This window comes from Andrographis paniculata, unplaced genomic scaffold, assembly GCF_009805555.1.
Source record: "Andrographis paniculata isolate CXL003 unplaced genomic scaffold, ASM980555v1 Contig51END, whole genome shotgun sequence".
NCBI lineage: Eukaryota > Viridiplantae > Streptophyta > Magnoliopsida > Lamiales > Acanthaceae > Andrographis > Andrographis paniculata.
Genome location: NW_026137586.1, coordinates 1,066,544 through 1,092,891, shown reverse-complemented (window position 1 = coordinate 1,092,891; position 26,348 = coordinate 1,066,544). Strand labels below are relative to the sequence as shown.

The window sequence follows — 26,348 nt, the reverse complement described above, 5'->3', positions numbered from 1 at the left end:
GAGTTTGAACTCATGATCTCACGGTCACAAGTTCACTCCCCACACATGGTTTGCCTAGTGTGACTTTCCCGTCGGGCCTGATTTGCAGGGTATTAGGTTCGTCCGGTGGTTTATCCAATGCGCACTTTCGGGTAGCGGCTGTGGGTTCTCACGTCATCCAATAAAAAATAAAAAATAGTATATTATATTAATATAATTCATATGGTGTATGTTTTTATATGATGTGTTGTATATTTTTATATAATGTGATGAATTTGTACTTATGTGTTTTGTTCTTTTTTTTTATATATATAATTTTGTACTTATGTGTTTTTTTGTTTATATAATGTTAGTTTATAACTTTGTATTATGTGTTATGTATTATATTAATATAATTTATACGATGTATATCTTTTTATATTGTGTTTTTTATATTTATATTATGTTCAATCAACAATAAATTTTGGTAAATTATGTAACACTTTCTTGCGTTTTTAGTAAAAATGCGCGAAACTACTTGTGTTAATATAAAATTATTAAACACCATCTTTGTATAAAATTGGTATTTGATTCTAAATAAAGACCTAAATTATAAAAGTTTTATACAAATAAAAAATATAGAATATTTTAAATAAATTTTTAAATAAAATAAATAAATAAATAATTGATTAGGATCATACAATGATGTGTTTGTTTGTAAGTTAAGGATCAAGTTTTTATTATTTATTCAATTTTCTTTTATTTATAGTATGTTATACTTTAATGTTATATTTAAAATATCATGTCTTTATATACTTATATTTGACTAAATAACTATTTATTGCAAATAGAGTAGGGGGGACACACTATCTTGTGATGCCTTTTACCATATGATACAATGAAATAAAAATAATTATTATGCATTAATTATATTATATTAAACACACAGCTAAATGGGATACCGGATAAAATATATTAGATCCCATTGAACAACTTGTTCATGCCTATTATAACTAAATTCATTTAATTCGGTCACAAATAGTGTATCTGATTTTATATTTTAATTTAAATAAAGATTTCAATCTTTTATAGTAATATATAATGTATTTATATACATATAAAAAACATTTAAAATTTTTTCATATTATTTATATAAAAAAAAACTCAAAAAAAATTATTTGATTGTAAATTTGAATTTGATTAATTTTTTATTAAAAATATATTTTATGGTGGATTTGGTTAAGTTTTTTTTTAAAAAAAATAAAAATAAAAAATACTATTCACATAATTGTTCTTCTTTAAAACATTAAGACACTGTTTGGATTGACTTTGGAATGAACTTTTGGCTTCTACTTCTAAAAAATCCCAAAATCTCACGGACGATAAAAACATTCCAAATGCAAAATCTTTCGATCAGTCAAGCCTCGCAGAAACATAAAAGAGGCTCGTAAGATGAGGACCAAGACCTTAAAAGAAACGAGAGCTTCTCGAATACGAAGCTTTCCAGTCCTCCGAGCGTCATGCCGCCAAGGTATTCCAGCCACAAAGAGAAGTTTGATAAGGTCAAATATAGTCAAAGAACGTAAAATGTGGGAGAGGCAATTGGAAGCTATGACAAGAGAAGTTGTAATCGCATAAATGGAGTTCGAATAAACTAACTCCGAAAAAGTAGGAAGGAGAAAGTGGAGGTTATTTATCGTTTTACGGAGTATAAATCAAATTTAAGCACACATTAACACACAATAACACTTATCCTAAAAACGATCCATTTATCCTTTATCTTTTTTTTATAGTTAATCCTTAGTTTTAGGTTTAAGTCTATCCTTTTGTCTAGATTATCTTTACTTCTTTTCAGGAAACTATATCCGATTAATTAGATTTTTAGCCGTTCATCCGGTTATCTTTATTTTTCAGTCTATTTTATTCAAATTTTTTAGTATATTTAGTTCGAATTTTAGTATATTTTATTCAAATTTCCTCAAATTCAGTCGTTAAGGCTCGAAACTATGTAAAGGCTCTGCCGTTAAAGCCATTTGAATCTGATGATAGACAGACTTTGTGGAGTACTATTGGGAGTCGATCGCATCGTTTGAAGCCTTTTGGAAAATCTAACTTGAAGCTTCATAAATCCAAAATTTCAGTTCCAACAATTGGCACGCTTATTGGGAGCAAAGACAAATTTTTCGAGATTACATGTTGGAAAATTAGTGAAGGTATCAGGGCTTACATGAAGTCCATTTGTACCGCCTGAATGTTGCATCAAGCCAGTAGAATACTTTCAAGATGGTAGCAATTCGGCATCAAACAAAAATTGCATTGCCGAAGTAGGCTATGGAATTGTCACATAACCTCTTATAGGCTTCATGCCCCAAGGTCGGGGCAGTTGTAGTAAGACCATGTTACGATTCTGCCTCGAACGCCAAAAGGGTAGGTAGGATCAAGCTCAGGGCCCCAGGTCGCAGGAGACTTGGGGAATAATGTCAAGCCTCTACCAAGGGTAGGTGGATTCCCAACTTTTGATAAATTTCAACCAAAGTAATTTGGCGGACAATCTATTTAGAATATATAGACACCTCCATGAAGATATTAAGGTTCGTATGTAGCCAATCTCCAAAGGGATGGAGACCTGCCAAACGTGAGGACAAGGATGACAGACCGTAAGCATACAACCGTCAGTCTTCCATCAACAGACAACAGGGATGCAGTCGCTGACTCCGAATAAATAGAAAACCATGCCTATCATAGATACAAACATTCTTGCGTATTTCATTAGGAGATCATTTTCAAGAAAAAAGCTCAGAGAGAAGTCTAGTACTATTTTGTAGGCAGAAAATTTAATTTTAGACAAATAGACTTTTGAGGATAAAGAAGCTTTGCCTGAAGGGTTGTTGAGGAAAGAGCAGATGTAACATCCAACAATGGTAGAAGAAAAGAAAGTCCGACAAAACTTTTTGTTGGAGGACCCTACAGGAGCAAAAACCCTGACGGCAGCCACAACTTTAGACAAAAAAGACTTTGCAAAAGTAGAGACGGCTTTAGACGAATAAGAATTTTCCGAAATAGAGGCCCTGACCGCAAAATTAATGAAGGAAAAAACTTATTCGTATCCGGCCTCAAGGCCGACAAAAGGGAAAAATAGAAAGTCAAACATAGCCTTTTGCTCGGAGTAAAAAAAATTATAGTAAAAATTAAAATTCATGATTGTAGTAAAATTACTTTGAATCAGGGTTGAAGATGACCTAATAACGTAAAAAAAAACCCTTAAAACTCATTCTGTCGTGCAATTGTATACTCATTTGATCGATTCAAATTTTAATAAAAATAAATAATAATTGTTAATTTTATTTATTTATTTATTTATTTATAAAGAAAGTACATATTTTTACTTTAAAAAATAATACTAATGTTTTTTAAGGACAATTAAAAAGAATAGGTATGTATTTAAATGATGGTAAAGTAATACTCTTCAGTCCCATATTTTTTTTTTGATATTTATATCCTATATTTTATTCATTTGTTTTATATTAAAAAATATACATTTTAGTTATGTTTTAACATTTTTATTTTTTATATTTAATTAATTAATTTAATTTAAAATTATTTAATATGAAACTCATTCCGTCCTAATTTAAAGTATTTTTTATCATTTTCGTATGTTTCATTGAATAGTTTATTTATTTTGTGTTAGTAAAATTTTTATTTAAATTATAAACATACTGTTACACGTACAATTACTTTTGACATAAAATCACAAGATAAAAATGTTAAATTTATTTATACATTTCTACTAACAAATATAAAATATTATTATTATTTTTATCTGTTAAACTCCAAAGACCTTTTTCAAATAGAAAAAAAATAGTACTCAATCTTTCTCACTTAATTTGTCCACTATTTTTATTTTCGTCCGTTACATATAATTAGTTTTTTTTAATTATTTAGAAATATAATTATATACTTTTTTTAATTATTTAAAAATATAATTATATACTTTAATCACATTTTAAAATTTATAATTTATACTCATTTCGCCATTCAAATATATTCTTACTTTTCTTTTTTGGTTTATCTAAATTTATTATTGTTTTTTTTAGAAAGAAAATATCAAATTTTCTACTTTTTTTTTATCGAAAAAATTGAAAATTTCTACTTTAACTTATTTTTTTTAAAACTCTTACCCGATCAAATGAGCATACAATTGGATGACGGAGGAAATAATTTTTTTTTATTTTAATTAAACTATTTAGTATTTTAATCTTAATTTATAATTATTTTCACTAATATATTTATTAATTACTTATTAATTACACAATATCTAAAATTTCGTATCTAAATAAAATATTTTAGCTGAGACGAATGGAGTATTATATTGTAATAACTTTTATTAATATTTTAATTTTTTGATTATTTAGAATATTTTATGTATGTTTTTACATTAAAAAAAAAAATAAAAATACTAATAAATAAAAATCCAAACGATTCTGTCACGTGGTCCACACCCCAATCACTGACCAACTGCATCCTTCCTGCATTTATGAGGGTTGGGTCCAGTCCATCCATTGCGTCTTCCCTCCAATCCAATCTCACCAATTCATCCCCTACTCTCCCACGCCTCTTCCTTCCGTAACTCTTCACCCATTCCCTCTCAAATTCCACACTGTTTGATCATCGGAGAACACCACGCCATGGAGAAATCCGGCTATGGCCGCGACGGCATCTACCGCTCCCTCCGCCCGCCTCTCTATCTTCCAAAAGACCCAAACCTTTCCATGGTCTCCTTCCTCTTCCGAAACGCCTCCACTTTCCACGACAAACCAGCTCTCATCGACGCGCACACCGCTCGGACATTGAATTTTTCTCAGTTCAAATCCATGGTCTCCAAAGTCGCCGATGGATTGATAAAATTAGGGATTCAAAAAAACGACGTCGTCCTCATATTCTCCCCAAATTCGATCCAGTTTCCTCTCTGTTTCCTCGGTATCACTGCCATCGGAGCCATCGCCACCACCGTCAATCCGGCGTACACCGTCGCCGAGCTCTCCAAACAGGTCAACGATTCGACGTGTAAGCTCGTAATCACCGTCGAAAGCTTGCTGCATAAGGTTAGAGATTTTGGTTTACCTGTTGTTCTATTGGATGATGAGAACACTTCTTCACTCAACGGAAGAATTCCTAAAATCACTTCGTTCTCTGAGCTCGTGAACAACAACGGATCTGTAGATCTGGATCGGAATCCGTACGGAATCAAGCAGGACGACACTGCTGCGCTGCTGTATTCGTCAGGAACCACGGGGACGAGCAAGGGAGTGATTCTCAGTCACCGGAACTTCATCGCGGCGGCGACGATGATCACTTCCGATAATCGATGGGCGGGGGAGTTCAACAGCGTGTTCCTGTGTGTTCTTCCGATGTTTCACGTTTTCGGACTCTCGGTGATCTTGTACGCGCAGCTGCAGCACGGGAACGCAGTCGTGTCGATGTCGAAGTTCGATTTGGAGATGATTCTTAAGGCGATTGAGAAGTATTCGGTGACGCATCTGTGGATTGTTCCGCCGATTGTTTTGGGGTTGGCGAAGAACAGTGTGGTGAAGAAGTATAACGTTTCGTCGTTGAAGCAGATTGGATCGGGAGCTGCGCCATTGGGGAAGGAATTGATGCAGGATTGTGCCAGGAATTTCCCCCAAGCTGTTGTTCTTCAGGTACGATTGTTCACTGCTTTAGTTAGCACTAATAATTAAGGGTGGGTTATTTGCAAAGATGCTGTTATTTGATTATTTGAAGCTAACAAATACTTGAAACTGCGAGCAACATTCAAATAAAAAATTTTGGTTAATCAAGAATATTTGCATTATTTGCAAATAATTCGATCCAAATCGAAAATTTTGATTAATCAAAAATATTTGCAAATAACACGAACCGAATCGAATTAAGAAAAAATATACTCCATCAGTCTAGTAAAAAGGTTAACGTCTACTTTTTCAAGTAGATTTTTAAATATTAGTATTATATTGGATTGTAGTAAAAAAATAAAAATACTCAAGTAATGAAATTTGTGCAATATAGTTTAAGTTAGAAGGGTATTTATTATGTTAGTGGGTAGTATATGAACGAAAATAAAAAATGACCACCTTTTAATTTGATTTGAAAGAGGGAATATTAAAAAATAATTAAATTTTTAATTAAATAAAAAATATTTGCAAATATTTTAAATATCCGACCTGAATATAATTATTAATATAAATTTTAAAATATAATAATATAAATGTATAAATATATTCGGTTCGATTAATCGAAAAAAAAATATATAAAAAATCGAAATCGAATAAAACAAATATCAAATATATAATATTTGTATTCGAATCGAATTTGCTAATTTAACCGAAAATTCGACTCAGTTCAATTCGATGGTTCGTTCCGTTTTTCTTCCCACTCCTAGTATTTTGTTTTTAATAGCAAGACTATCGTGGTAAATTTGAATTTAAATTATGCACTTGTTTGTGATTTTTTTTTTAACAAAAACTGTTATCAGTCTTCAAATTTGAGGAACAAACTTTTGGTGTGATACTTTATGCAAGAAAATAATGTAAATAATAGTAAATTATAATTTTGTTTTTTTTATATAATTAATAATATTAATAATTTTAAAATAAATTTAATATATATGTTTAAAAAATTAAAATATATATTTAAATATTTTAAAAATTATATAACAAAAATATATGTTATATGAATATTATTTTATAGAGAACAAAATTTTTTAAATTAAAAAATACTTTTAATTATTTATAATTAATCTAAACTAATTCTATTTTATAAAAGAAGTAGAGTTTTAAATATAGATAAAAATATTTATTTTTTTAGTAGATATAAAAATAAAGAAATTTTAAGTGGGTCTATCTTATTTATAATATTATATGTTATGTACTTAGTTAAATTAATTTATATTTTTAAGTATATTTTGATTCAGTAAGTTTTATCCCAAATAAAGATATGTCAACTGTTATGTCACATATAAAAAAAAAATAGAAAAAATATCAATTGTTAAGAGACTGAGCATATATATTTAATTATTTATTAATATATTTATAAAATTATTTAATCTTTTGTATGATCGTGTTGATAATATAAAAACATAAGTATTTCTATATTGAATTGTTAATTTTTTAAATATATATATAGAGAAAATATGTTTTTATATTGAATTAATGTGTTTTCTAGTTATAGAGAATCATGTCGAGTAATATAAAAAACAATAGTTTTTATTAAATTTTTAATTTTTTTTGGATAAATAAAATATATATATATTGTATTTTTTAAAAAAATATTTATGAGAAATGGTATAGTAGAAAATAAATAGGGTGAACAAATCCATTATATTTATTTTATAATTTTAATTGAAAAAAATTATTTTATTAATTTTATTTTACTTTACTATATAAAAAGCTAAATATGGTATAAGGTGCATTTATTGGCAATCATAGAGGACATAGTAATATATATATATATATATATATAATATAAATATAGTTATGTAGGACGCCTAGGCTATAGTGGAGTATTTAATATAGACCGACATCTTACGTATATTGTGTGATGACATTAATTTAAATATTTAAATATTTTTCTTTTTTTAAATATTTTAAATATTATTTAGATAAAGTAGTTATAAAAATTGGTATTTTGTATGAAAATTGTTTGTGTTTTTGAAGTTTGGTTATTTTTTAAGAATTTGGAGAATAATAAAAGTTAGGTTTTTTATTTTGTTTTTTTGTTTTTGGAAAAAATCAAATGAAGAGTAAGTATATAATTAAATAGAGCCTTGTTTGGTGATTCTTTTCTCCAAAATTCTACTTTTAACTTTCACTGTTCAGGCAAAAGTATTCACGTAGAAATAGTTATTCAAACAAAAAATTGGAAAACTATGCAAAAGCTAGCATAATATAATATGTCTCTCTACTTAGATTATTTTATTTATTGATCTTTTTATAACTCTTACATTTTCATGTAAAAATACATTATTGTTTTTTTAAAAAAATTATCACATTTAAGCTGATAGGTAAAACCAAAACTCCTTGTAGGAACAGAGTGCATATTTCTAAGAACCACATTCTTTTTAGATTCGAAGGAACCTATCAAATCTTAGAATGTTTCGACATCCAAATGTCAATTAAAAAGGTTAGCTTTCGGCATGCAAGTTCGTGTCTTGTGTTTGCTAGTGATTTAATATGATCGTTTTGTGTGAAGGAAAATATTGATGTCTCCATACGGCTCTAAAGTTTCATTTACTTTTTGCATGTTGATATTTGAATATTAATTATTGTATCAGAATGTAGTATAAATTAAGAAAAAATTGCAAAAATACTTCAACTAGTATTTTATAATATTAATAGAAAGATATTTGTTAAAAAAAAAATGTATATAAATATAAGAAGATTTTTTTATATTAAATATAATGACGTAAAAGGTAAATATGATCCTTAGAGGCGGACCGATGGAGTATATTTTTAACGTTAAAAAAAAAGTGGAGATCAAATGTGTGTTTGTTTTGTGAGATAATTTGAATGAGTATTTTTCGATATGAGGTATGTGGAATTGGGTAGTGAATATAAAAATAATGAATGCGTGTAATGTATTAATATTTTTGGAAAAATGTATATATTTTTTTGTTGAAAGAGTGCACCCCAAGTATTTACTAATAGGTCGAAATTTCTTTAGTTGTCTAAATATTTGGATATGATAGAATGCTTGTTAGTTATCAAACTCGGGTCGACTTCTTCGGATGGCAGCATGAAATCTTTCCATTGTGACGAAATGTTTTGTTCGATTTCAGGGCTATGGAATGACCGAAACCTGTTCCATTATCTGTGTCGAGAGTCCATACGCAGGGCCTCGACATTCTGGCGCAGCTGGAATGCTCAGTCCAGGAATCGAATGTCAAATCGTTAGTGTTGATACAATGAAGCCCCTTCCCCCCGGGGAACTCGGGGAGATATGGGTTCGAGGCCCCAATATGATGAAAGGTGTCCTCCCGCCTCGAATTTCAAGCATGTTTGTATTGTTTTGGGAAAACACGATCTTTGTGTCTTATCGCCTTTTTGTTTCTTTCGTCTTAGGTTATTTCAATAACCCCGAGGCTACGAAGCTCACGATTGATAGCAAGGGATGGGTGCACACCGGCGATCTTGGACACTTTGATGATCAGGGTCAGCTGTTTGTTATCGACCGGATTAAGGAATTGATCAAATACAAAGGTTTTCAGGTAAGTCGTTTTGTACGAATTGAGGTTTCGATGTTTTAGCGTTGTATACATTTATGCGTGGTTCTGCTTAAGTTTATTGCCGGAGTTTCGAATAATTCTTGAAGGACTTCACAAAGTAGTTTCGAGTAATTCGTGATACTTAGGGAGTGTTAAGATCAAAGATTAGGGAATAATAAAAAATTATATTTGATATGATATTTGGTGAGAATAAAAATATATTTGATGGTAACGAATATAAGTTAGTTCATTCATCGTATGCAACGTTAGCTGCTTAAAATTTAAAATGTTCGATTTGAAGGTATAGCAGGTTTTTCTTACCGCCAAAAACGTTCGATTTCTTGTCAGGTTGCTCCGGCAGAGCTTGAAGCTATTCTCGTCTCTCATCCGGAGATTCTCGATGCAGTCGCCATCCCGTAAGCATTCTATAACATCTGAAAACATATAATCTCTCTATCATTGAAACGTATGCTCATATATTTGGCCACGAGTTTTAATAAGATAGAGTAATAATTATTAGTCCATATATCTATCTATTTTTCTATTTTAATGATTGTACTTTCCACTAACATTAAAAATATTCTTTCAAATTACAACTTACAGTATATTACACAAATATCATTATCTTTATATAACATAGTAAAAAAGTAATTTTATTTTTTTCTACTTTTTTTTTTTATTATTATTATTATTATTATTACCGTTAAAAAGAAAAATGAACATAAATTTAAATGAAAATTAACTATGTTGCTTTCAGATTGCCAGATGCTGAAGCTGGCGAAGTCCCGATTGCCTACGTCGTGCGCTCCCCTAATAGCTCGATCACTGAAGATGCCGTCAAGAAGTTCGTCGCCGATCAGGTATATTTTATTGTACTATCAATGCGACCGGGTGATAATTGTTTTCGAGTGTCTGAATGATTGACATTAGTAATGTTATACCGACACTTGATGCTGTAGGTTGCGCCATTTAAGAAATTGAGAAGAGTTACGTTCGTTAATAGCGTGCCAAAATCAGCGTCGGGGAAGATACTCAGAAGAGAACTCATCGACAAGGTCCGGTCCAAAATGTAACGGTACGCATGCATTTGAATTGGTTTTGCGTATATATGTTCGCTTATGTTGTAATAAGAGGACTTAGTTTTGCTTCCTCGTGTTCGTATTCAGTTCGTTTCAGCTTAATTCAAGTGTGAAAAAATAACATAGAAATAAGAAAGGAATATTAAACAAGGGTTGTGACACGATGAATGAAAAGATGATTGTGCATAATACCAATTCAATTTTGATTGAAATACATAGCCTAGAAGTAGTTGTCAAAGCTATTACGTTTCTGTCTCTATTTACTTGAAAGATTGGTTTTAATAATTTGGATGGATAAAGAAAGCTACTTCCTTCATTGCATGTCATTTTTTTTTTTCATTTTCTTTACTCTTACATAATCTGTTATTTTCTTTAAATATAATTATGTATTTTAATAACATTTTAAATTTTACAATTTATAATTTTTTTAATTTTAATTAAATTACTTAGATATTTTAATTTTAATTTTAATTTATGATTATTTTTAGTATATAATTATTATTTTATTAATATATTTTTAAATTACATATTAATTATATTTTATTTAAATTTTTGTATATTTTTAATACTATTTTAATATTTTAGTATTCGATAGATCAGTATAATATATATTATATCAGAATTTTGCGGACTAAAATAGAAAAATATTATATCAGAATTTTGGTACAGTTATACTCCCTCTGTCCCGTAACAACAAAGTATTATTTTTCTATTTTAGTCCGTCCCATTATCCATTTCCTTTTTTTTAGTAACTGTACTTTCTATATAATATTACAAATACCTGTATCGCACATTATTTTAGTCATTTCTACTTTATTCATACTATATTCTAATATAATACTAATATATCTAAAACTACGTGTAAAAAGTAATTGGATACTTATTAATGGGACGGAGAGAGTATTATTTTTTATCATACTGAAAATTTTGATATAATATTTGGTATTCCATATCGATCACTTCTAATTATTTTGCTTGGACTTTATGTCTAAATGATATTTCATCCGTCTCATATTTATCTATCAATTTAATATTTGGGAAGAATTTTTATAAAAGATTGTTAGATTTGCATTAGAAAAATGTTATTCAAAGAAAACAGTAGCCGATGAACTTGCTAATACAAACAAACGAGAGCCTAATAAAGCTCTCCTTTTAACGTATAGATCTCAGTTCTCAACATATAAAAGAAAGTAGAGGGAGGCTGTCGGGACGGGTAGGGGCGGGCGGGACACAACGGGAGTTCTAATATCCCGACAATGGCTTTCTTAGCTTCGGGCACATTAAAAATATATGGAAGTCTATATGACCCATTAGTCACAATATGGAAGATTTTCTGTCTCACTTACTTAGCCGAAGCTTCGGAGGGAGTGCGTGTAGTCATCTGATCAACGGCGTGTACTCTGTCTTGAAGCTCTTCCCATATGGCCTTGTAAACCATCCTCTGTCTATTCACAGCTGATTGCCCCTCGAACCCCGAACACACTACCTCAATGCTGCAAACATAACATATGCCCGACTTTAATTTATAGGTAGGTAGGTAGGTAAGTTATTCGAAATAGAAGACTCTGTTTACATACATATTCTTAAAAATTTCGATACTATTCATCAACAATAATCGAAAGAAAGAAAATAGGGTGTTTTCGTTTGGAAGTTTTACTCCAAATTTTACTATTCACTAAATTTTTTCCCTAAAAAATATCAAATCAAATGCCTGTTTTTTATTTTTTATATTATACTAAAAATTAATTTTACATTCAAAACATCATATCAAAACATATTTACTTCACATCAAATAACTATTCCAACTCAATTTTTTTACTATTCAAATCCCAACTCAAAATCCAATCTCTCAAACAAACACACCCATATAAAGTTAAAATATCTAATTTTCATTTAAAATATTAGGTTAAATATCCCACTTTATAAAATATTCCATCCGTCCGCGGGTCACATTTACCTTTTACGTTATTGTACTTAACATTAAAAATATTCTTATATTTGTATAAATTTTTGTACAAATGTCTTTATATTAGTATTAGAAAACACTAATCGAAGTATTTTTATAATTTTTTTTTGTAATTTGTACTACGTTTTGATATAATAATTAATATTCAAAGATCACATCGCAAAAAGTAAATGAGAACCTTAGAGCGGACGGAGGCAGTATCATATTGAATAACAACTTCTTAATAGTCTCAAAACTCTCCAAAATTGTTCTAAACAAAAATTGACATTATTTATCAACAAAAGCTTTTTCTCAAAAAAATCATCATCAAATATTCAATTTTTTACTATTTTCAAAAATTTTCAAACTTCTATTCAACTTATTTAATTGTGTAATTTACTATGCTACGAGGGAGTCCTCACCAAACATGGCGACCGTCACCGGAAGCATCTTTAACAACAACCGAATCTGCACTTAACCGTTCTTTGATCTGACCGAGCACATTGTGACATTAGTTAGGCAACAAAGTTTCATAGTTGAATAGAATAACATACCAAAGTAAAGCTGTTAACTTTCGACAATTACTAATTCAAAGCTTTTCTTCAGCAAGTAAAAGAAAGAATGAAATGCTGTAAGTTCCTAAGAATCTAATTATTGCCATCAGTCTTCCTTAATTCAATTGCAAGAGTAAATTCCATCTTTAAATTTATTAGCATGTGATTTATCACAGATGGAAAACTTCAATCACCATCTTTGTAAATGTGGAATTAGTTCAAATTTTGTTACGATGAGCGCTTCAAAGTTCTCTCGATCAGACATTAGAATTCAAATATTTCCTAGCATGTTGCAAAATAGATTGCTTAAGTTTACTAGTGCTTCTTCATTATTCTCAGCACCCTTTTCGTCCTAATACATTAAAATGTAGCTAATGATGGGAAATAGACCAGGTAGAAATGAATTCTTTTAGTCCTAAATAAAACTCGAGACATGAATTATTTTACTCCTAAACACATTAGATTGTGACTAATTTCCAAGAAATGTGATTATAATGTAAAATCTTCACTGATCGAAATCTCAATCACTATAATTTTGTCAATGATGAGAAAGAGAAAGGTAGAATTATGTAAACATTTCCCACATTAGGAAATAATCCATCCGCGAGGAATTGAGTCAAATTCTGTTCGATAAACCGAGTACTTCAAACCTCAATTTAACTCATCATTACAACTTGCAAATGCCTAAATATTCCATAATACCATCAGCTCAAGTTTAGAAGTGCTTCTTCATTCTCCCGTTCTAATTCCATACAAAAGTGACTCGAGACAACTCTTTTAATCCTAATACATCGAAATGTAGCAAATTTTAAGGAAACCAAAATATTATGCAGGAAGAAAACTGCCAATCACATAGCCAACATATTGCCATTTCTTTGATAAACTCAAAAATTAGTTACAATAAACTCTTAAATTTGGTACCGAAAATAGAATTTTAGATAAATTATAGGAAAGAATAGAATTGTAAGGAAAGAGAATTCAATAGCTGAGAAATGTAATATAGAAATGGAGCAATATGGTTGATCAATCCAGAGGAGATTTGTGTGCTAGTAGATTGAATCTAGTAGAGTGAAATAGAGAGGAGTAAGAGAGGGTTTTAATGAAGTGGAAATCTGCAGAGAAATATGATTTATTTAGTTGGTTATCTTTTCTTTTTTTAATTTTTTTAGTTTTGATTTGAATATTTTTATATAAAATTGTTAAAGTCGAAAAACAGAAAGAAAAAAAAGAAAAATACCGAATGAGCACAGCATATGCATTTCTAAATTTTCCTTTATCCTCATTTCTATGTGAATATAAACGAACACAAAAACTTAGAAATTATTTATTTCTCAAATCTAATTTTTCTCACTCAAACAAGCAAGACAAATGTAAGATATTTTCATTTTCCTTGTCTCTATTTTTCTACGCCAAACGCACCTTAAAAACTACTTAATTTTTTTCTTTTCTCACTAGATTTAGCTCAAGCTCTAGACCATGGCATGCTCATCAATGGATCAATCAATCCTTGTGTGTAAAATTACACACAAAATTCAACTAATCACTTCATGTAAACATACCCCAAGCTGATACAGAAAATAACATATATATACATAAGGCATATATGGTTTCTAAAATCTAAAAAATGCTACAAAAAAACTACTATATACCAAAAATGCACATATTCTATCCATCATTTCTATACATTTATCAAAAAAAAAAAAAAAAAAGCATGAACCAACTGTATCTCCGTACCACAGAATCAAATCACTATTGGACTGCTTAGACTAAACAGCATAGCAATTTAACCATTCCACATAGAAAAAGTAGCTACTGCAACGAGTAGAAGACGATAAAGCAAATATGAAGTCAACTAACACAAGGAAATACGAAATAGAGCCAGAGATCGACCTTCTTCTCCATTGATTCAGTGAACGCAGAGACAGCGGAGGAGGACGAATTGTCAGGTTCAGTCGATGCTCGGATGCAGAAACTCCGACTAATAGGCCATGGAAAGCTCCTGAAACGAAGGTTCGCCGTTGGCAGTGACGGAGCAGCAATCGAGAGGTTGCTGTGTGTTTTCGCCTTCATCATCGCCCCTGGCAGAAATGAACGAACAGGGAAACGGCTTCCGATGAAACACAGAGCCGCCATGTTTGGCCGGACGAGCAGCGCCTTCGCCGTCATGATGCAGCAGAAATGGGTGGAGAATACCGATGGATTATTCGATTGATAGATTGATTACCTTTGGGTCAGGTTTGAGGAAAGCAGCAGATCAGCCATAGCCATGGCCACAAGCATTTTCTTTATTTTCTATGTATTTTTGTATGGGCCTGAAAGCCCAAATATGGATTGGAATTTTAACAGAAGCCCAGCCCCCATTGCTGTAACATAAATTCTACTATTTGAATATGTTTTAAATAAATTATGTCCATTTGCTGTAACATACTCCCTCCGTCCAGCGAGAAAGTATACATGTTTTTATTTTGGGACGTCCAATTACAAAGTAACTATTTCATTAAATACCCCATTTTTTCCACAAATACCCTTACTTTACCTCACATCATTACTTTTATACCAAAAAAGTAAAAAGCAAAAATGTCATTTCACTACTTTTACCTATCAACTATAATTAAAATAGTATTATTCCTTAATCTCTGCGACCAAAAGTAAATGTATACTTATTTCCTGGACGGAGGGAGTATATTACTGCAAAGCCCAACTATGAATTGGGATTGTAACGTAATACTATTTTTATTATTTTTGTCTATTTAATTCAAAAATATTTACTTTTGAATATATTTTTTAAATTTTTAATTATAAATTAATATTTTTAATCGTACAAGTAAAAGTGATAAAATAACATATATTCTCTTCGTTCCACTCCAAATAACATTCAGTGAAAATGTGTAAAAAATTTTGGTGATAGTAGCTTGTAAGTGAAAGTATACAAAAAATTTTGACATTTTAATATTTTTGTTTTTTTATTTTTATAGTAAAAGTGAAAGGTTGTAGTGGTATTAGTGTACAATTATTTTTACTTAAAATAAAAAAATAAATAATTGGAATAAAACAGAATTGACACTAAAAAAAAAAATTCGAATAAAATAAAGAGAATATAGTTTTTTTTTTTCTTATTTAATTTCAACTTAGGTTTAGCTCAATAATTAATTAGCCATCAATTTTTGAACAAATTGATCAATATTTTTTTCAGAACTTCCCCCAACCCTCATAGCATCCTTAGCCAAATCCCTCCATTTCAAAGCATTCTTCCTATACTCTTCCCCTTTCATCACCTCCTCAACACACCTCTTCACTTCCTCCTTCCCCACCACCCCACCCTCCCCCCTCCCCCTACCCACCCTCACCCCAACCCCCCACACCTCGTCGACGAACTTCGCGTTCAACGGCTGATCGCTCCACTGCGGCATCGCCACCACCGGAACCCCAAAGCTAATAGCCTCCAGTGTCGAATTCCACCCACAGTGCGTCAAAAAACATCCTACCGACTCGTGCATTAGGACCTCCACTTGGTTGCACCACGGGACGAGCATCCCCTCCGCCGCGCCTCGGTCCAGGCGGGTTCGGAGGAGGAACCGGTGCTCAGGCTCCCGGACCACCCAGAGGAAGGTGGACCCACTTTCGATCAGGCCGTCGGCGATCTGCTCGAGCTGGACGGCTGAGATTTGCGCCATGCTACCGAAGGAAATGTAGACGACGGATTTGGGGGACTTAGCGTTGAGCCAGTCGGCGGTGGCTGCGTCGCCCTCGGGGAGACGGTCGTGGCTGCTGCCGTAATCGGTGTCAGAATTGAGATTGTCGTGGAGGAAAGCTGATGGGACTGATGGACCAACCATCTTCACTGGCCACTGTCCTAACATGGCCTTCGCTACCTTAATTTGTACGGAAAATTATATATCAACCGACGTAAATATAGAGAGATTAAATTCAACATGTCGATTTACTTACAATTATATATATATATATATATATTTAAGTAACTTTTCACATTGCATATTATGAATATTTTAGAATTGTTTGGTACAATGATGAAATTGAAAAAAAAAATGATAAAGTTTTTGTTTGGTAAAAAAAGACAATTATCATGCATTAATAGAATACACTATAATGCTAAGTGAAAAAAAGAAAAAATAATGTATTTTTTCAAAAATATAATTTAGTCTCAATTCAAAGTATTTTTTTACTATTTTTATATATATCATTCCGAAATATTTCTTTATTTTTTAATATAAGTAATCACAAATTAATACAAAAATAAACTTTTATTTAAATTACAAACATAAAGTTATACATACACTTATTTTACATAAAGTTAAAAACAAAAATATCAAATTTTTTTACACATTTCCATTTACTAATAAAAAACTATTATTTCTTAATTTACTATAAAAATTAATACTCCCTATGTATCTCTGCCTGATTTTCAAGTACATATTTTTTATTTAAAAAAATAATTATATACAAATATAAAAAACTGTCAAAATTTTTTACATATTTTATGATAAAATATTTTATATTAAATGTTAATTTTTATATTAAATAATAAAAATTCTTAAATATAATCAATAAATAGAATAAAATATATAGGTTGGAGTACCTCGTTTTCGAGCATATCAAAACTGTTAGCAAAAATGAAGTCGTTTTGATCCATGAGAGCAAACATTTCCATAACCGCTTCCAAGTACGGATTCGACGCCTGCACCAGGAAGGTCGGCATCTCCTCCGCCCCCAGCGGCGGAATCCCCGGCAGACTCACCGGCAACTCCTCCGCCGCCACCGGCAGCCTCATCCTCCCTCGATCCACCTGCCGGAAAATCGAGCACACGGCGGCGGAATTCGTCAGGAACGCCGCCGAATAAATCCCTAGGCTCCGCGCCACTTCGAGCCCCCAGGGGAGCATCGAGTCGTAGACGAGGCACGTGACCGGCGGCGCCGCGGCGGCGGAGGAGGAGGAGCGGCTGTTGAGGCGGCGCACGAGGTCGGCGACTGATTTGGAGCCGGCGGTTTTGAAGGTGTCGATGTAATCCTGGAGGCTGGCGGCGTCGTGGAATCCGGCGGCGTCGAAGCCGTCGGAGAAGGGGACGACGTCGATTCCGGCGGCGGCGCGGATGGAATTGATGGTGTAGGGAGTGGTAGCGAAGGTGGATTTGATGCCTTTGGAGGTTAGGGTTTTGCAGAACTGCAAAAGGGGATTTATATGGCCCTGCGACGGGTATGTCACCACTAACACGTGCCCCTTTTCCTTCACCATTTTTTTCTCAGTTTCAAGTTTCTCTGCACTGACAACAGATACATACATATATATATAATAGAGAGAGTGTGTGTGTGAGTATTTTAGCGGTAGCCAAGATTGACTAGTAGGCTTTGATTGACAATTGTTCCTTTACTTCATGAAAAAATATTATTTTTTTGGCGTCCTGTAAAGTTATGTAAATTTAGTTCCGCTAGGGAATAAGAAAAATATATGTTTAATAAAAACTTTCGCACAATTGGCATTATTTATTTTTTAAAAAATATTATATTAAATATATTTATTTTCTTGTAAAAATATATATATTTTTCACTGTTCTGGGATGGCCTGGTGATGTAGGTGTTGGAAGTATGACTGCGAGGTCATGAATTCAAACATCCGACACCTCAAGCATAGTGATTACAGCATTCATAGTGAAGAAGGGTTAGAGAAAAAAAGAACAAGGGAGTGTGAATTCCAACAGGTAATACCGAAGGAGCTAGTAGGAAGGTGGCAGAATAGAGGACGAAGGAGTCCTCACTTGTATCACATTTCAGTTTTAAGAGTCAATAAAACACTCTATTTTTCCGAGTGCATTTTATAATGTTCTTACTGCTATGCTGTACTAGCGAGTTCTCGAAGGAGTCGAAGAATCGCTAGGCCAACGAACGGGAAGGAGTGGACATGTGAGCAGTTCTTCAGGGAGGAGCACGCTGAGGGCACGACAAGGAAGAGCATATCTGACATTTCAGGGTGGAGTGCTCCTTGAGAAGGAGTATGTACGACAGTGCCGGTGCGCCAAGGTGGGCGAGCTTTGTTCGTGAGAGCGGAACCACGTCAAGGACGATTCTCGGGCGAAGAATGGAGAAGTCGCAACATGGGTGTCTGGGTGTCCCGTATGGTGTTGAAGACGAGCGACGGAGTAGGCTAGTTGTGGGTCGGCTATGGCAAACCTCGTTGGCGGTTGGTGAGCACAACGGGGTACGCGCGAAAAGGTCAATGGAGTGACGCCTGGACGCTAGCCCAACATGCAAGAAATGTCGGTGTACTCAAGTGGCGTCGCACGAGGGTGTTTGCGACTTTGAGTGGGGGAGAGTGTCACGAACTGACATTTCTGCCCAGGTTCTCGGTCATAGTCCGTCCCATGTGTGCAAGCCCCGATCCTATACGGCAAATCAACGACATATTTCTTTGGTGTAGGTACGCGTCCCGCCTTATTTATCCCGCATTATTCGGTATACAAAGGCTTGTTGCGCATAAGGGACGGCGGGCTTGGGCCTGGGCGCCGGCCTTATCAGCTTCTAGCACGTTACAAATGGTATACCTGTAGGGTATTAGGTTCGCGGGTTCTCACATCATCACAAAAAAAATACTAACTTTTACTTTTTTTTCAAACTTCCAAGCCTCCAAAAATTCCTATCTAAACAAACCCCTAGTATGTGTTTCTTTCTTTTTTCTTTTTTTTTTTTTTAGTTTTAACATTTGTTAGTCCTATCAAAAATTTGATTTTTTAAAAAAATTATTAAATTAAACAATTATTTTTTTCTTATACTCCCTTTGTCCCTTAACAATCTATTTATTTTTCATTTTGGTTCATCTTATAACAAATAACAAAGTATCTATTTCGTTTTTAGTAACTGTATTATCTTAATATCTTTCTAATTTACAATATATTACACAAATGTCATTATCTTTATATTTTATATTACGCAATACTAATATGAATAGTTTAATCCTTTTACCTTTATTTATTATACATCTCAATATAATACTAATAATTATTCAAATTCAATTTTTTACTATTTATAAACTCAAACACCACACTAACGTACAAACACTTTCAGGGTTTTTTTTTAAATAATTGTATTATTATAAAATTCTTTATTTTTTTTATTATTATCGTGTGAATACTATTATTTTTTCACTTGAATTTAAATACATTAACAACGATAGAATAAAGGTAAAATAGCAAAAAAACCCCAAGTGATTTCTTGAATTTGTTGAAAACCCCTTGTGGTTTTAAAATTCCAAAAAACCTCATCGTAGTTTTCAAAATGTTGCAAAAAAATCCCTCATCCTTTAGGATTTAACGGCGCTTGCTATGCAATTTTTTGTCCATAAACTGATATCTTTATGTATAAAATTACTAAAATATCCTCGTGACTATAAGCTTCTTCTTCCTTATTCTTCTTTTTCCTTGTTTTTTCTCCATACTTTTAAAATTTAATCTCAGTATTGATTTCTTCTTATGTTTTACCAAACCAAAAAATATAAGAAATTAATTTAACATCCAAATTTGAAATTAATGTAAGAAAGAAGAGAAAAAAGTTGGTGCTGCTAGTCTTAGAAGAAGAATCCAGGAAAAAAAAATTGGAGAGGAAAAATAAAGAAGAAAGAAAATTGAGAGAAAAAAAAATTCCAAATTTTATTTTATTTTTTTCTTTCTCTTCTTTCTTCTCTTTCTCATTCCGTCGTCTTCTTTCTCTTCTTGTTATTTTCCAATTCTTCATTTTTCATTGGAGACGAAGAAGAAAGCAAAAAAAATCTGGGAAAAAAGAAGAAAAGAAAGAATCGGGTGGGACTGCGGTAGTGTGAAAAATAATTGGGGAAGAAGAAAAAAAAATTTGGAACAAGTCTGTGTGTGTGAAGAAAAATTTGGGGAAGAAAGAAGATTGAAGAATCTGGTGTTGTTGGGGAGAAGAGAAAAGAAAGAAAAGAAGAGAAGATAAGAGAGAGAACTAAGTTAAAACATATATAAATAAGGGTATAATGGTTAAATCTGATAAAATTTAACGTCCGTTAGTTAAATTTAGAAATTGGGGAGAGTGCAATATTTTGGAAATCATATGTAGATTTTTGGAATTTTAAAACTACGAGAAATTTTCAGCGAATTCCGAAAACCACATAGATTTTTTGCTATTTTAACAAAAAAAAAATAAAAATTTGCTCATATTTTTTATTATTTACTAATATAATATTAATATTTTTTAAAAAAATAAAAAGTATTATAATACTAATTTAGAATAGAAGAAGAAATATTGAAAAAAATTATTAAAGAATTGATAATAAAAATAATAAAGAATTATCAAAAACACTAAAAAAGCATTAAATTTAATAGGCTGTTTAATAGTTCTTTCAAGTCTTCAAATACTTTTATTCAAATGATCACTTAAATAATCACACACAAATTCTTGTCGGAAATCAGCATATTGATTATTAAATACAATAGAATTAGAACTGAAATCTATATTTTCAGATTGAAAAACTATTTTATGTTAATTAAAAATAGTTTGAATTATGAATTTTCAAAATCATTTATTTTTCATCAATTTTTTAATGAAAAACCATCAAATTCCAGTTTATTTTGAATACTAAGGATTTTAGAATTTGAAACATATAACACATCCCCTAATAAGACATTTCAAGTTTACTTACATCTATTTTAAAATATAGCCTTAACACATTCGAGATAACCAAGAAAAATATATTTCTCTTTCATATATTCTAATTTATCGGTTAGAATATAAGCAAATAGTAGCACAACCAAACACCTTTAAATTTGACGAATCTATAGGCTTCTTTAACTACATTGATTCGAAACAATTCCCATTCGAAATGGAGAGAAATAAAATTAAAAGAACGATGTTTATATATTTATATATTTTAATTTTTTATATTTATTTTTTACTATTTAATTTATGTTTTTTTATTTTTATTTTTTTACTATTATTTAATTTTTATATTATCTAAATCTCTATTGAATTTTTTTTCTCTGTCATTATATTTTCTACTACCATTGATCTGCAATCCATTTTATATATCTAACGCAACCTTAGTAATTAATTAAATAAAAGTTCATGAATTAAATATTAAAATTATACTTGTTAAAATTTAAACAAAATTAATTATTAATAATTAAAATTAAGCTAATTTAATAAAAAAAATAGATCAAAATTATTAATTAAAAAATAACATAAAATAATATAAAATATTATTATTAGAATATGTTTGTGAAATATATATTAATAAATTAATAAATAATTTTTTAGCAGTTCTACCTAATATTTAGTTCAAATAATTAATAAAAAAAAAAAACAATTATTTGTATTACTGGACCGAAAGCCCATATTTTACTTACACCTGGTCTTCCCAGGCCATAAAGTGCTGCCGATATACGTCTTTTCTTTCAAATCCATCCATCCATCCTGACCGTCCATTTTCATCCAACGCCCTTGATTCCTCGCCACGCGTCCCTCCCACGCGTCTATAAATAGAGCCCTTTGGCCCTTCCCCAAACCCTCACAATCGGACGTCTCTAGGAGACCAAATCGCTGCTGCACGAGACGACCGCGCTTCAGAGGAAAAAGGCAAAGCGGCAGAACCCAAACCCTAGATCCGCCTTCGTACTCAAGGTATTATTGCTTTGCGATTTATCGATTTCGTGCTGTGTTTCATTCGATTTATTTGCATCGTCACGTGTTTGTTGCGGATTCGATAGATGGTTTCCGATGCGAGTAAGAAGAAGGCGGCTCAGAAGAAGGCTGCAGCTGCCGCCAAGCGAGGCGGAAAGGCTGCGGCGGCTGCCGCCTCGTCGAAGGCCGCTGCTGCTGCGGAAAACGGTAGCAAAGCCGATGGTTTGGCTAATAAGGTCGCTGATATCCAATTGTCCGATCGGACCTGCACCGGAGTTCTCTGCTCGCATCCTTTGTCCAGAGATATTCGGGTGAGGGCTACGATCTGTTGTTTATGGATTCCTATTATTGTAGAAAAAGTACTTTTATTAAACATACGCTCCTCAGTATTCGTTGCATCACTCTTTAGTTTAAGGAGATTTTACAAATTTGTGGTTCTAAGGCATTGGATTCGATTGCCCTATGCATTGTGTATCATGTATAGGCGTAACTTATTTAAATCCAATTATTTTGACGAAATTGTTGAGCCTCTAGGTCTTTTAACGAACCATAGAAATTCAGTGCTGAAATAGATCAGAGTTAAGTGTTAATTGAGTAACAGTATGCAATTATTTTTACATTAGTTGTTTTTAATTCCTATTATTGTAGAAAAATTACTTTTATTAAACATATGCTCCTCAGTATGTGTTGCATCACTCATTAGGTTAATTTAGTGTTCTAAGGCATTGGATTCGATTACTAGTTGCAACTGATTTAAATCCAATTAAGTTTGTGCTTAAGTAGATTGGACATGAGTGTTAATTGAGTAAATATGAAATCGATTCTTAAATTAGTTGTTTTTGCTTCTTTGCATACAATTTTTCTTGTGTGAAACCGTTATAACAAGATCGACAATTTTATTTTGCTGTATGGATTACAATAAATAATAAATTGATAAATCATACCCCTGTGTTAATTGAGTAATATGAAATCGAATCTTAAATTAGTTGTTTTGTATGCATTTTTTTTTTTTCTGTGGAACTGTTATAACAAGCTCGATGTTTTTATTTTTCATTTTTTAATGGACAACAATAAGTAATGAATTGATAAATCATTCCCTTTTGTTTACACAGATAGAGTCTCTTTCGCTAACTTTCCATGGCCACGAACTGATAGTGGACACTGAACTGGAACTCAATTATGGAAGGTATGTGGAAGCTCCATTGATCAACAATTATTTACATGCTAAATATGTATGAATTACAATGAATTGTCTTATTTTTGCAGGCGTTATGGTTTGCTTGGGCTAAATGGCTGTGGAAAGTCCACTCTTCTTGCTTCCATAGGTTGCCGAGAGCTTCCAATACCAGATCACATGGATATCTACCACCTTACAAGGGAAATCGAAGCTTCTGACATGTCTTCTCTCGAGGCTGTCATTAACTGTGATGAAGAGAGGCTTAAATTGGAAAAGGAGGCGGAACTATTGGCTGCACAGGCATGTCGATGATTTACTAAAGACTTCCTCCAAGCTTAACCATCGTTGTATTCTAACAAATTGCTGTTTTCTATTATAGGATGATGGTGGTGGTGAACAACTAGAACGCCTTTATGAGCGTTTGGAAGCAATGGATGCTGCAACTGCTGAGAAACGGGCCGCCGAAATTTTATTCGGGCTCGGATTTGACAAGAATATGCAAGCCAAGAAAACCAGAGACTTTTCTGGTGGATGGAGGATGAGGATTGCTTTAGCAAGAGCCCTTTTCATGAATCCAACCATATTGTTGCTCGATGAACCAACAAATCATCTTGGTAAAATTTTCACCCATTCGATTACTTTAAGGGTGTGTTTGTTTGATTTGGGATTTGAATAATAAAAAATTTGAATTTGAATAGTTGTATGATTGATATAAATAGGTATTGATGTGATATTTTAAATGTAAAATTAACTTTTAGTATTAAAAGATAAAAATAGTTGTTTGATTTGATCGTGGGAATTACCTGTTTTTAATATATATATATTTTCTATTCGACTCTCGGCTATTCTTAACTCTTCTTTGTAAATTCCTTTTGTAGACTTGGAGGCATGTGTTTGGTTGGAAGAGACGTTGAAGAGGTTCGATCGAATTCTCGTGGTGGTGTCACACTCCCAGGACTTTCTAAACGGAGTCTGCACCAACATTATCCATATGCAAAACAAGAAGCTAAAGCTCTATACCGGTAACTACGACCAATACGTCCAAACCCGTTCCGAGCTCGAAGAAAACCAAATGAAGCAATACAAGTGGGAGCAGGAGCAGATAGCCTCAATGAAGGAATACATCGCCCGATTCGGCCATGGATCCGCTAAACTCGCTCGTCAAGCCCAGAGCAAGGAAAAAACTTTAGCGAAGATGGAGCGAGGCGGGCTAACTGAAAAGGTCGTCAAGGACAAGATTCTCGTTTTCCGATTTCAGGACGTCGGAAAGCTCCCGCCTCCTGTTCTCCAGTTCGTCGAAGTCTCATTCGGCTACACCCCTGACCACATCCTCTACAAGGACCTCGATTTCGGCGTCGACCTCGACTCGAGGGTCGCCTTGGTGGGTCCCAACGGTGCTGGGAAAAGTACCCTTTTGAAGCTGATGACGGGCGATTTGGTTCCCCTTGACGGCATGGTCCGTCGACACAACCATTTAAGGATTGCGCAGTTCCATCAGCATTTGGCTGAGAAGCTCGAGCTCGACATGTCGGCGTTGCAGTACATGATGAGGGAGTACCCAGGGAACGAGGAGGAGAAGATGCGGGCGGCGGTTGGGAAATTCGGGCTGAGTGGGAAAGCGCAGGTGATGCCGATGAGGAACCTGTCGGACGGGCAGAGGAGCCGCGTGATCTTCGCGTGGCTGGCGTGGAGGCAGCCGCACATGCTGCTGCTGGACGAGCCGACTAACCATTTGGATATCGAGACGATCGACTCGCTGGCGGAGGCGTTGAACGAGTGGGACGGGGGGTTGGTGCTGGTTAGCCACGACTTCCGGCTTATAAACCAGGTGGCGCACGAGATATGGGTGTGCGAGAATCAGACGGTGTCGCGCTGGGAGGGCGATATTATGGACTTTAAGCAGCACTTGAAGGATAAGGCCGGTTTGTCCGATTGATTGATTGATTGAAATTGGACTGGGTTTTGGAGTCGGGGATGTACGCAATGTTGTCGTGGTTGTGGTCGTGGTCTCGTTTCTTTGTCTGGTCCTTCCCGGATGGATTTTTTTCGACGCGTGCTCGGGAGGGTGGATTCCGGCGGGAAAGAAACTGTAAGACTTACATTTCATTACAGTTCATTTGCATTGCATTACTTATATATACATAGATGTGTGCATTTTTGTGCTGTTATGGTGAAAATAGATGATAGAAGAAGAACGGTGAGACCTGACCAGACTAGACCATAGTTTTATACGATTTTGCGAGAGATCCATCTTATTACTACTTGCTATTATTATTATTATCACTATTACTATTACATTACTATTATATCTAGTCTCTCGAGTCTACTTTTATGATTATATATATATATATATGATTATATTTTTGATTATATGAACATGAGTATTATTTTGATGTTGTGCCGTTTTATATTTTTGTTTGTTAGAGCATTAGTAAGTAATGTTATAAGTAGTATGTTATGTTATAGTTTATTTGATTTGAATAAGTGAGGAAGAGGGTGGGTTGTATTGTTGGATATGAAGTTGGCATGCATGCATGCATGTTGTGTAATCTTTGGTATTTTATTTTGCTTTTTTTATAAACCTCTCTATGAAAACAATTTCTAAAAATAAAATAAAATAATTATTGCTATGTCATTATGTTATGCAATTATGATCATTAAGCGAAAGAATCAATTCATAGACTTTAATTGTTTGTTACTTCCATGATGAGGTTCTTATTTTAGGATGCAAGTGATA

At 32.8% G+C, this 26,348-nt stretch overlaps 5 protein-coding genes across 5 annotated transcripts; 3 read left to right on the top strand and 2 right to left on the bottom strand.

Moving 5' to 3' along the window:
• The first annotated feature begins 4,517 nt into the window (after positions 1–4,517).
• Positions 4,518–10,531, top strand: LOC127253818 (probable CoA ligase CCL7). The gene is made up of 6 exons (XM_051278592.1): positions 4,518–5,657; positions 8,789–8,978; positions 9,072–9,217; positions 9,563–9,630; positions 9,972–10,074; positions 10,174–10,531. Exons 1-6 carry the CDS (start codon positions 4,644–4,646, stop codon positions 10,285–10,287), a joined length of 1,635 nt encoding a protein of 544 aa, XP_051134549.1. The 5' UTR covers positions 4,518–4,643; the 3' UTR covers positions 10,288–10,531.
• Positions 10,532–11,375: 844 nt separating this feature from the next.
• On the bottom strand, positions 11,376–15,042 carry LOC127253882 (protein BOLA4, chloroplastic/mitochondrial). The gene is made up of 3 exons (XM_051278679.1): positions 14,683–15,042; positions 12,661–12,728; positions 11,376–11,786 (listed from the first exon to the last, which is right to left on the bottom strand). Exons 1-3 carry the CDS (start codon positions 14,956–14,958, stop codon positions 11,636–11,638), a joined length of 495 nt encoding a protein of 164 aa, XP_051134636.1. The 5' UTR covers positions 14,959–15,042; the 3' UTR covers positions 11,376–11,635.
• On the bottom strand, positions 15,013–17,936 carry LOC127253537 (UDP-glycosyltransferase 74E2-like). The gene is made up of 3 exons (XM_051278180.1): positions 17,390–17,936; positions 15,999–16,664; positions 15,013–15,084 (listed from the first exon to the last, which is right to left on the bottom strand). Exons 1-3 carry the CDS (start codon positions 17,690–17,692, stop codon positions 15,013–15,015), a joined length of 1,041 nt encoding a protein of 346 aa, XP_051134137.1. The 5' UTR covers positions 17,693–17,936.
• Positions 17,895–19,423, top strand: LOC127253499 (uncharacterized). The gene is made up of 3 exons (XM_051278124.1): positions 17,895–18,004; positions 18,383–18,506; positions 18,652–19,423. The coding sequence occupies exons 1-3, from the start codon at positions 17,943–17,945 to the stop codon at positions 18,844–18,846; spliced, it is 381 nt and encodes a 126-aa protein (XP_051134081.1). The 5' UTR covers positions 17,895–17,942; the 3' UTR covers positions 18,847–19,423.
• A 2,873-nt stretch (positions 19,424–22,296) lies between these two features.
• Positions 22,297–26,241, top strand: LOC127253498 (ABC transporter F family member 1). The gene is made up of 6 exons (XM_051278123.1): positions 22,297–22,434; positions 22,521–22,745; positions 23,547–23,620; positions 23,701–23,911; positions 23,991–24,225; positions 24,490–26,241. Exons 2-6 carry the CDS (start codon positions 22,521–22,523, stop codon positions 25,545–25,547), a joined length of 1,803 nt encoding a protein of 600 aa, XP_051134080.1. The 5' UTR covers positions 22,297–22,434; the 3' UTR covers positions 25,548–26,241.
• The last annotated feature ends 107 nt before the right edge of the window (positions 26,242–26,348 follow it).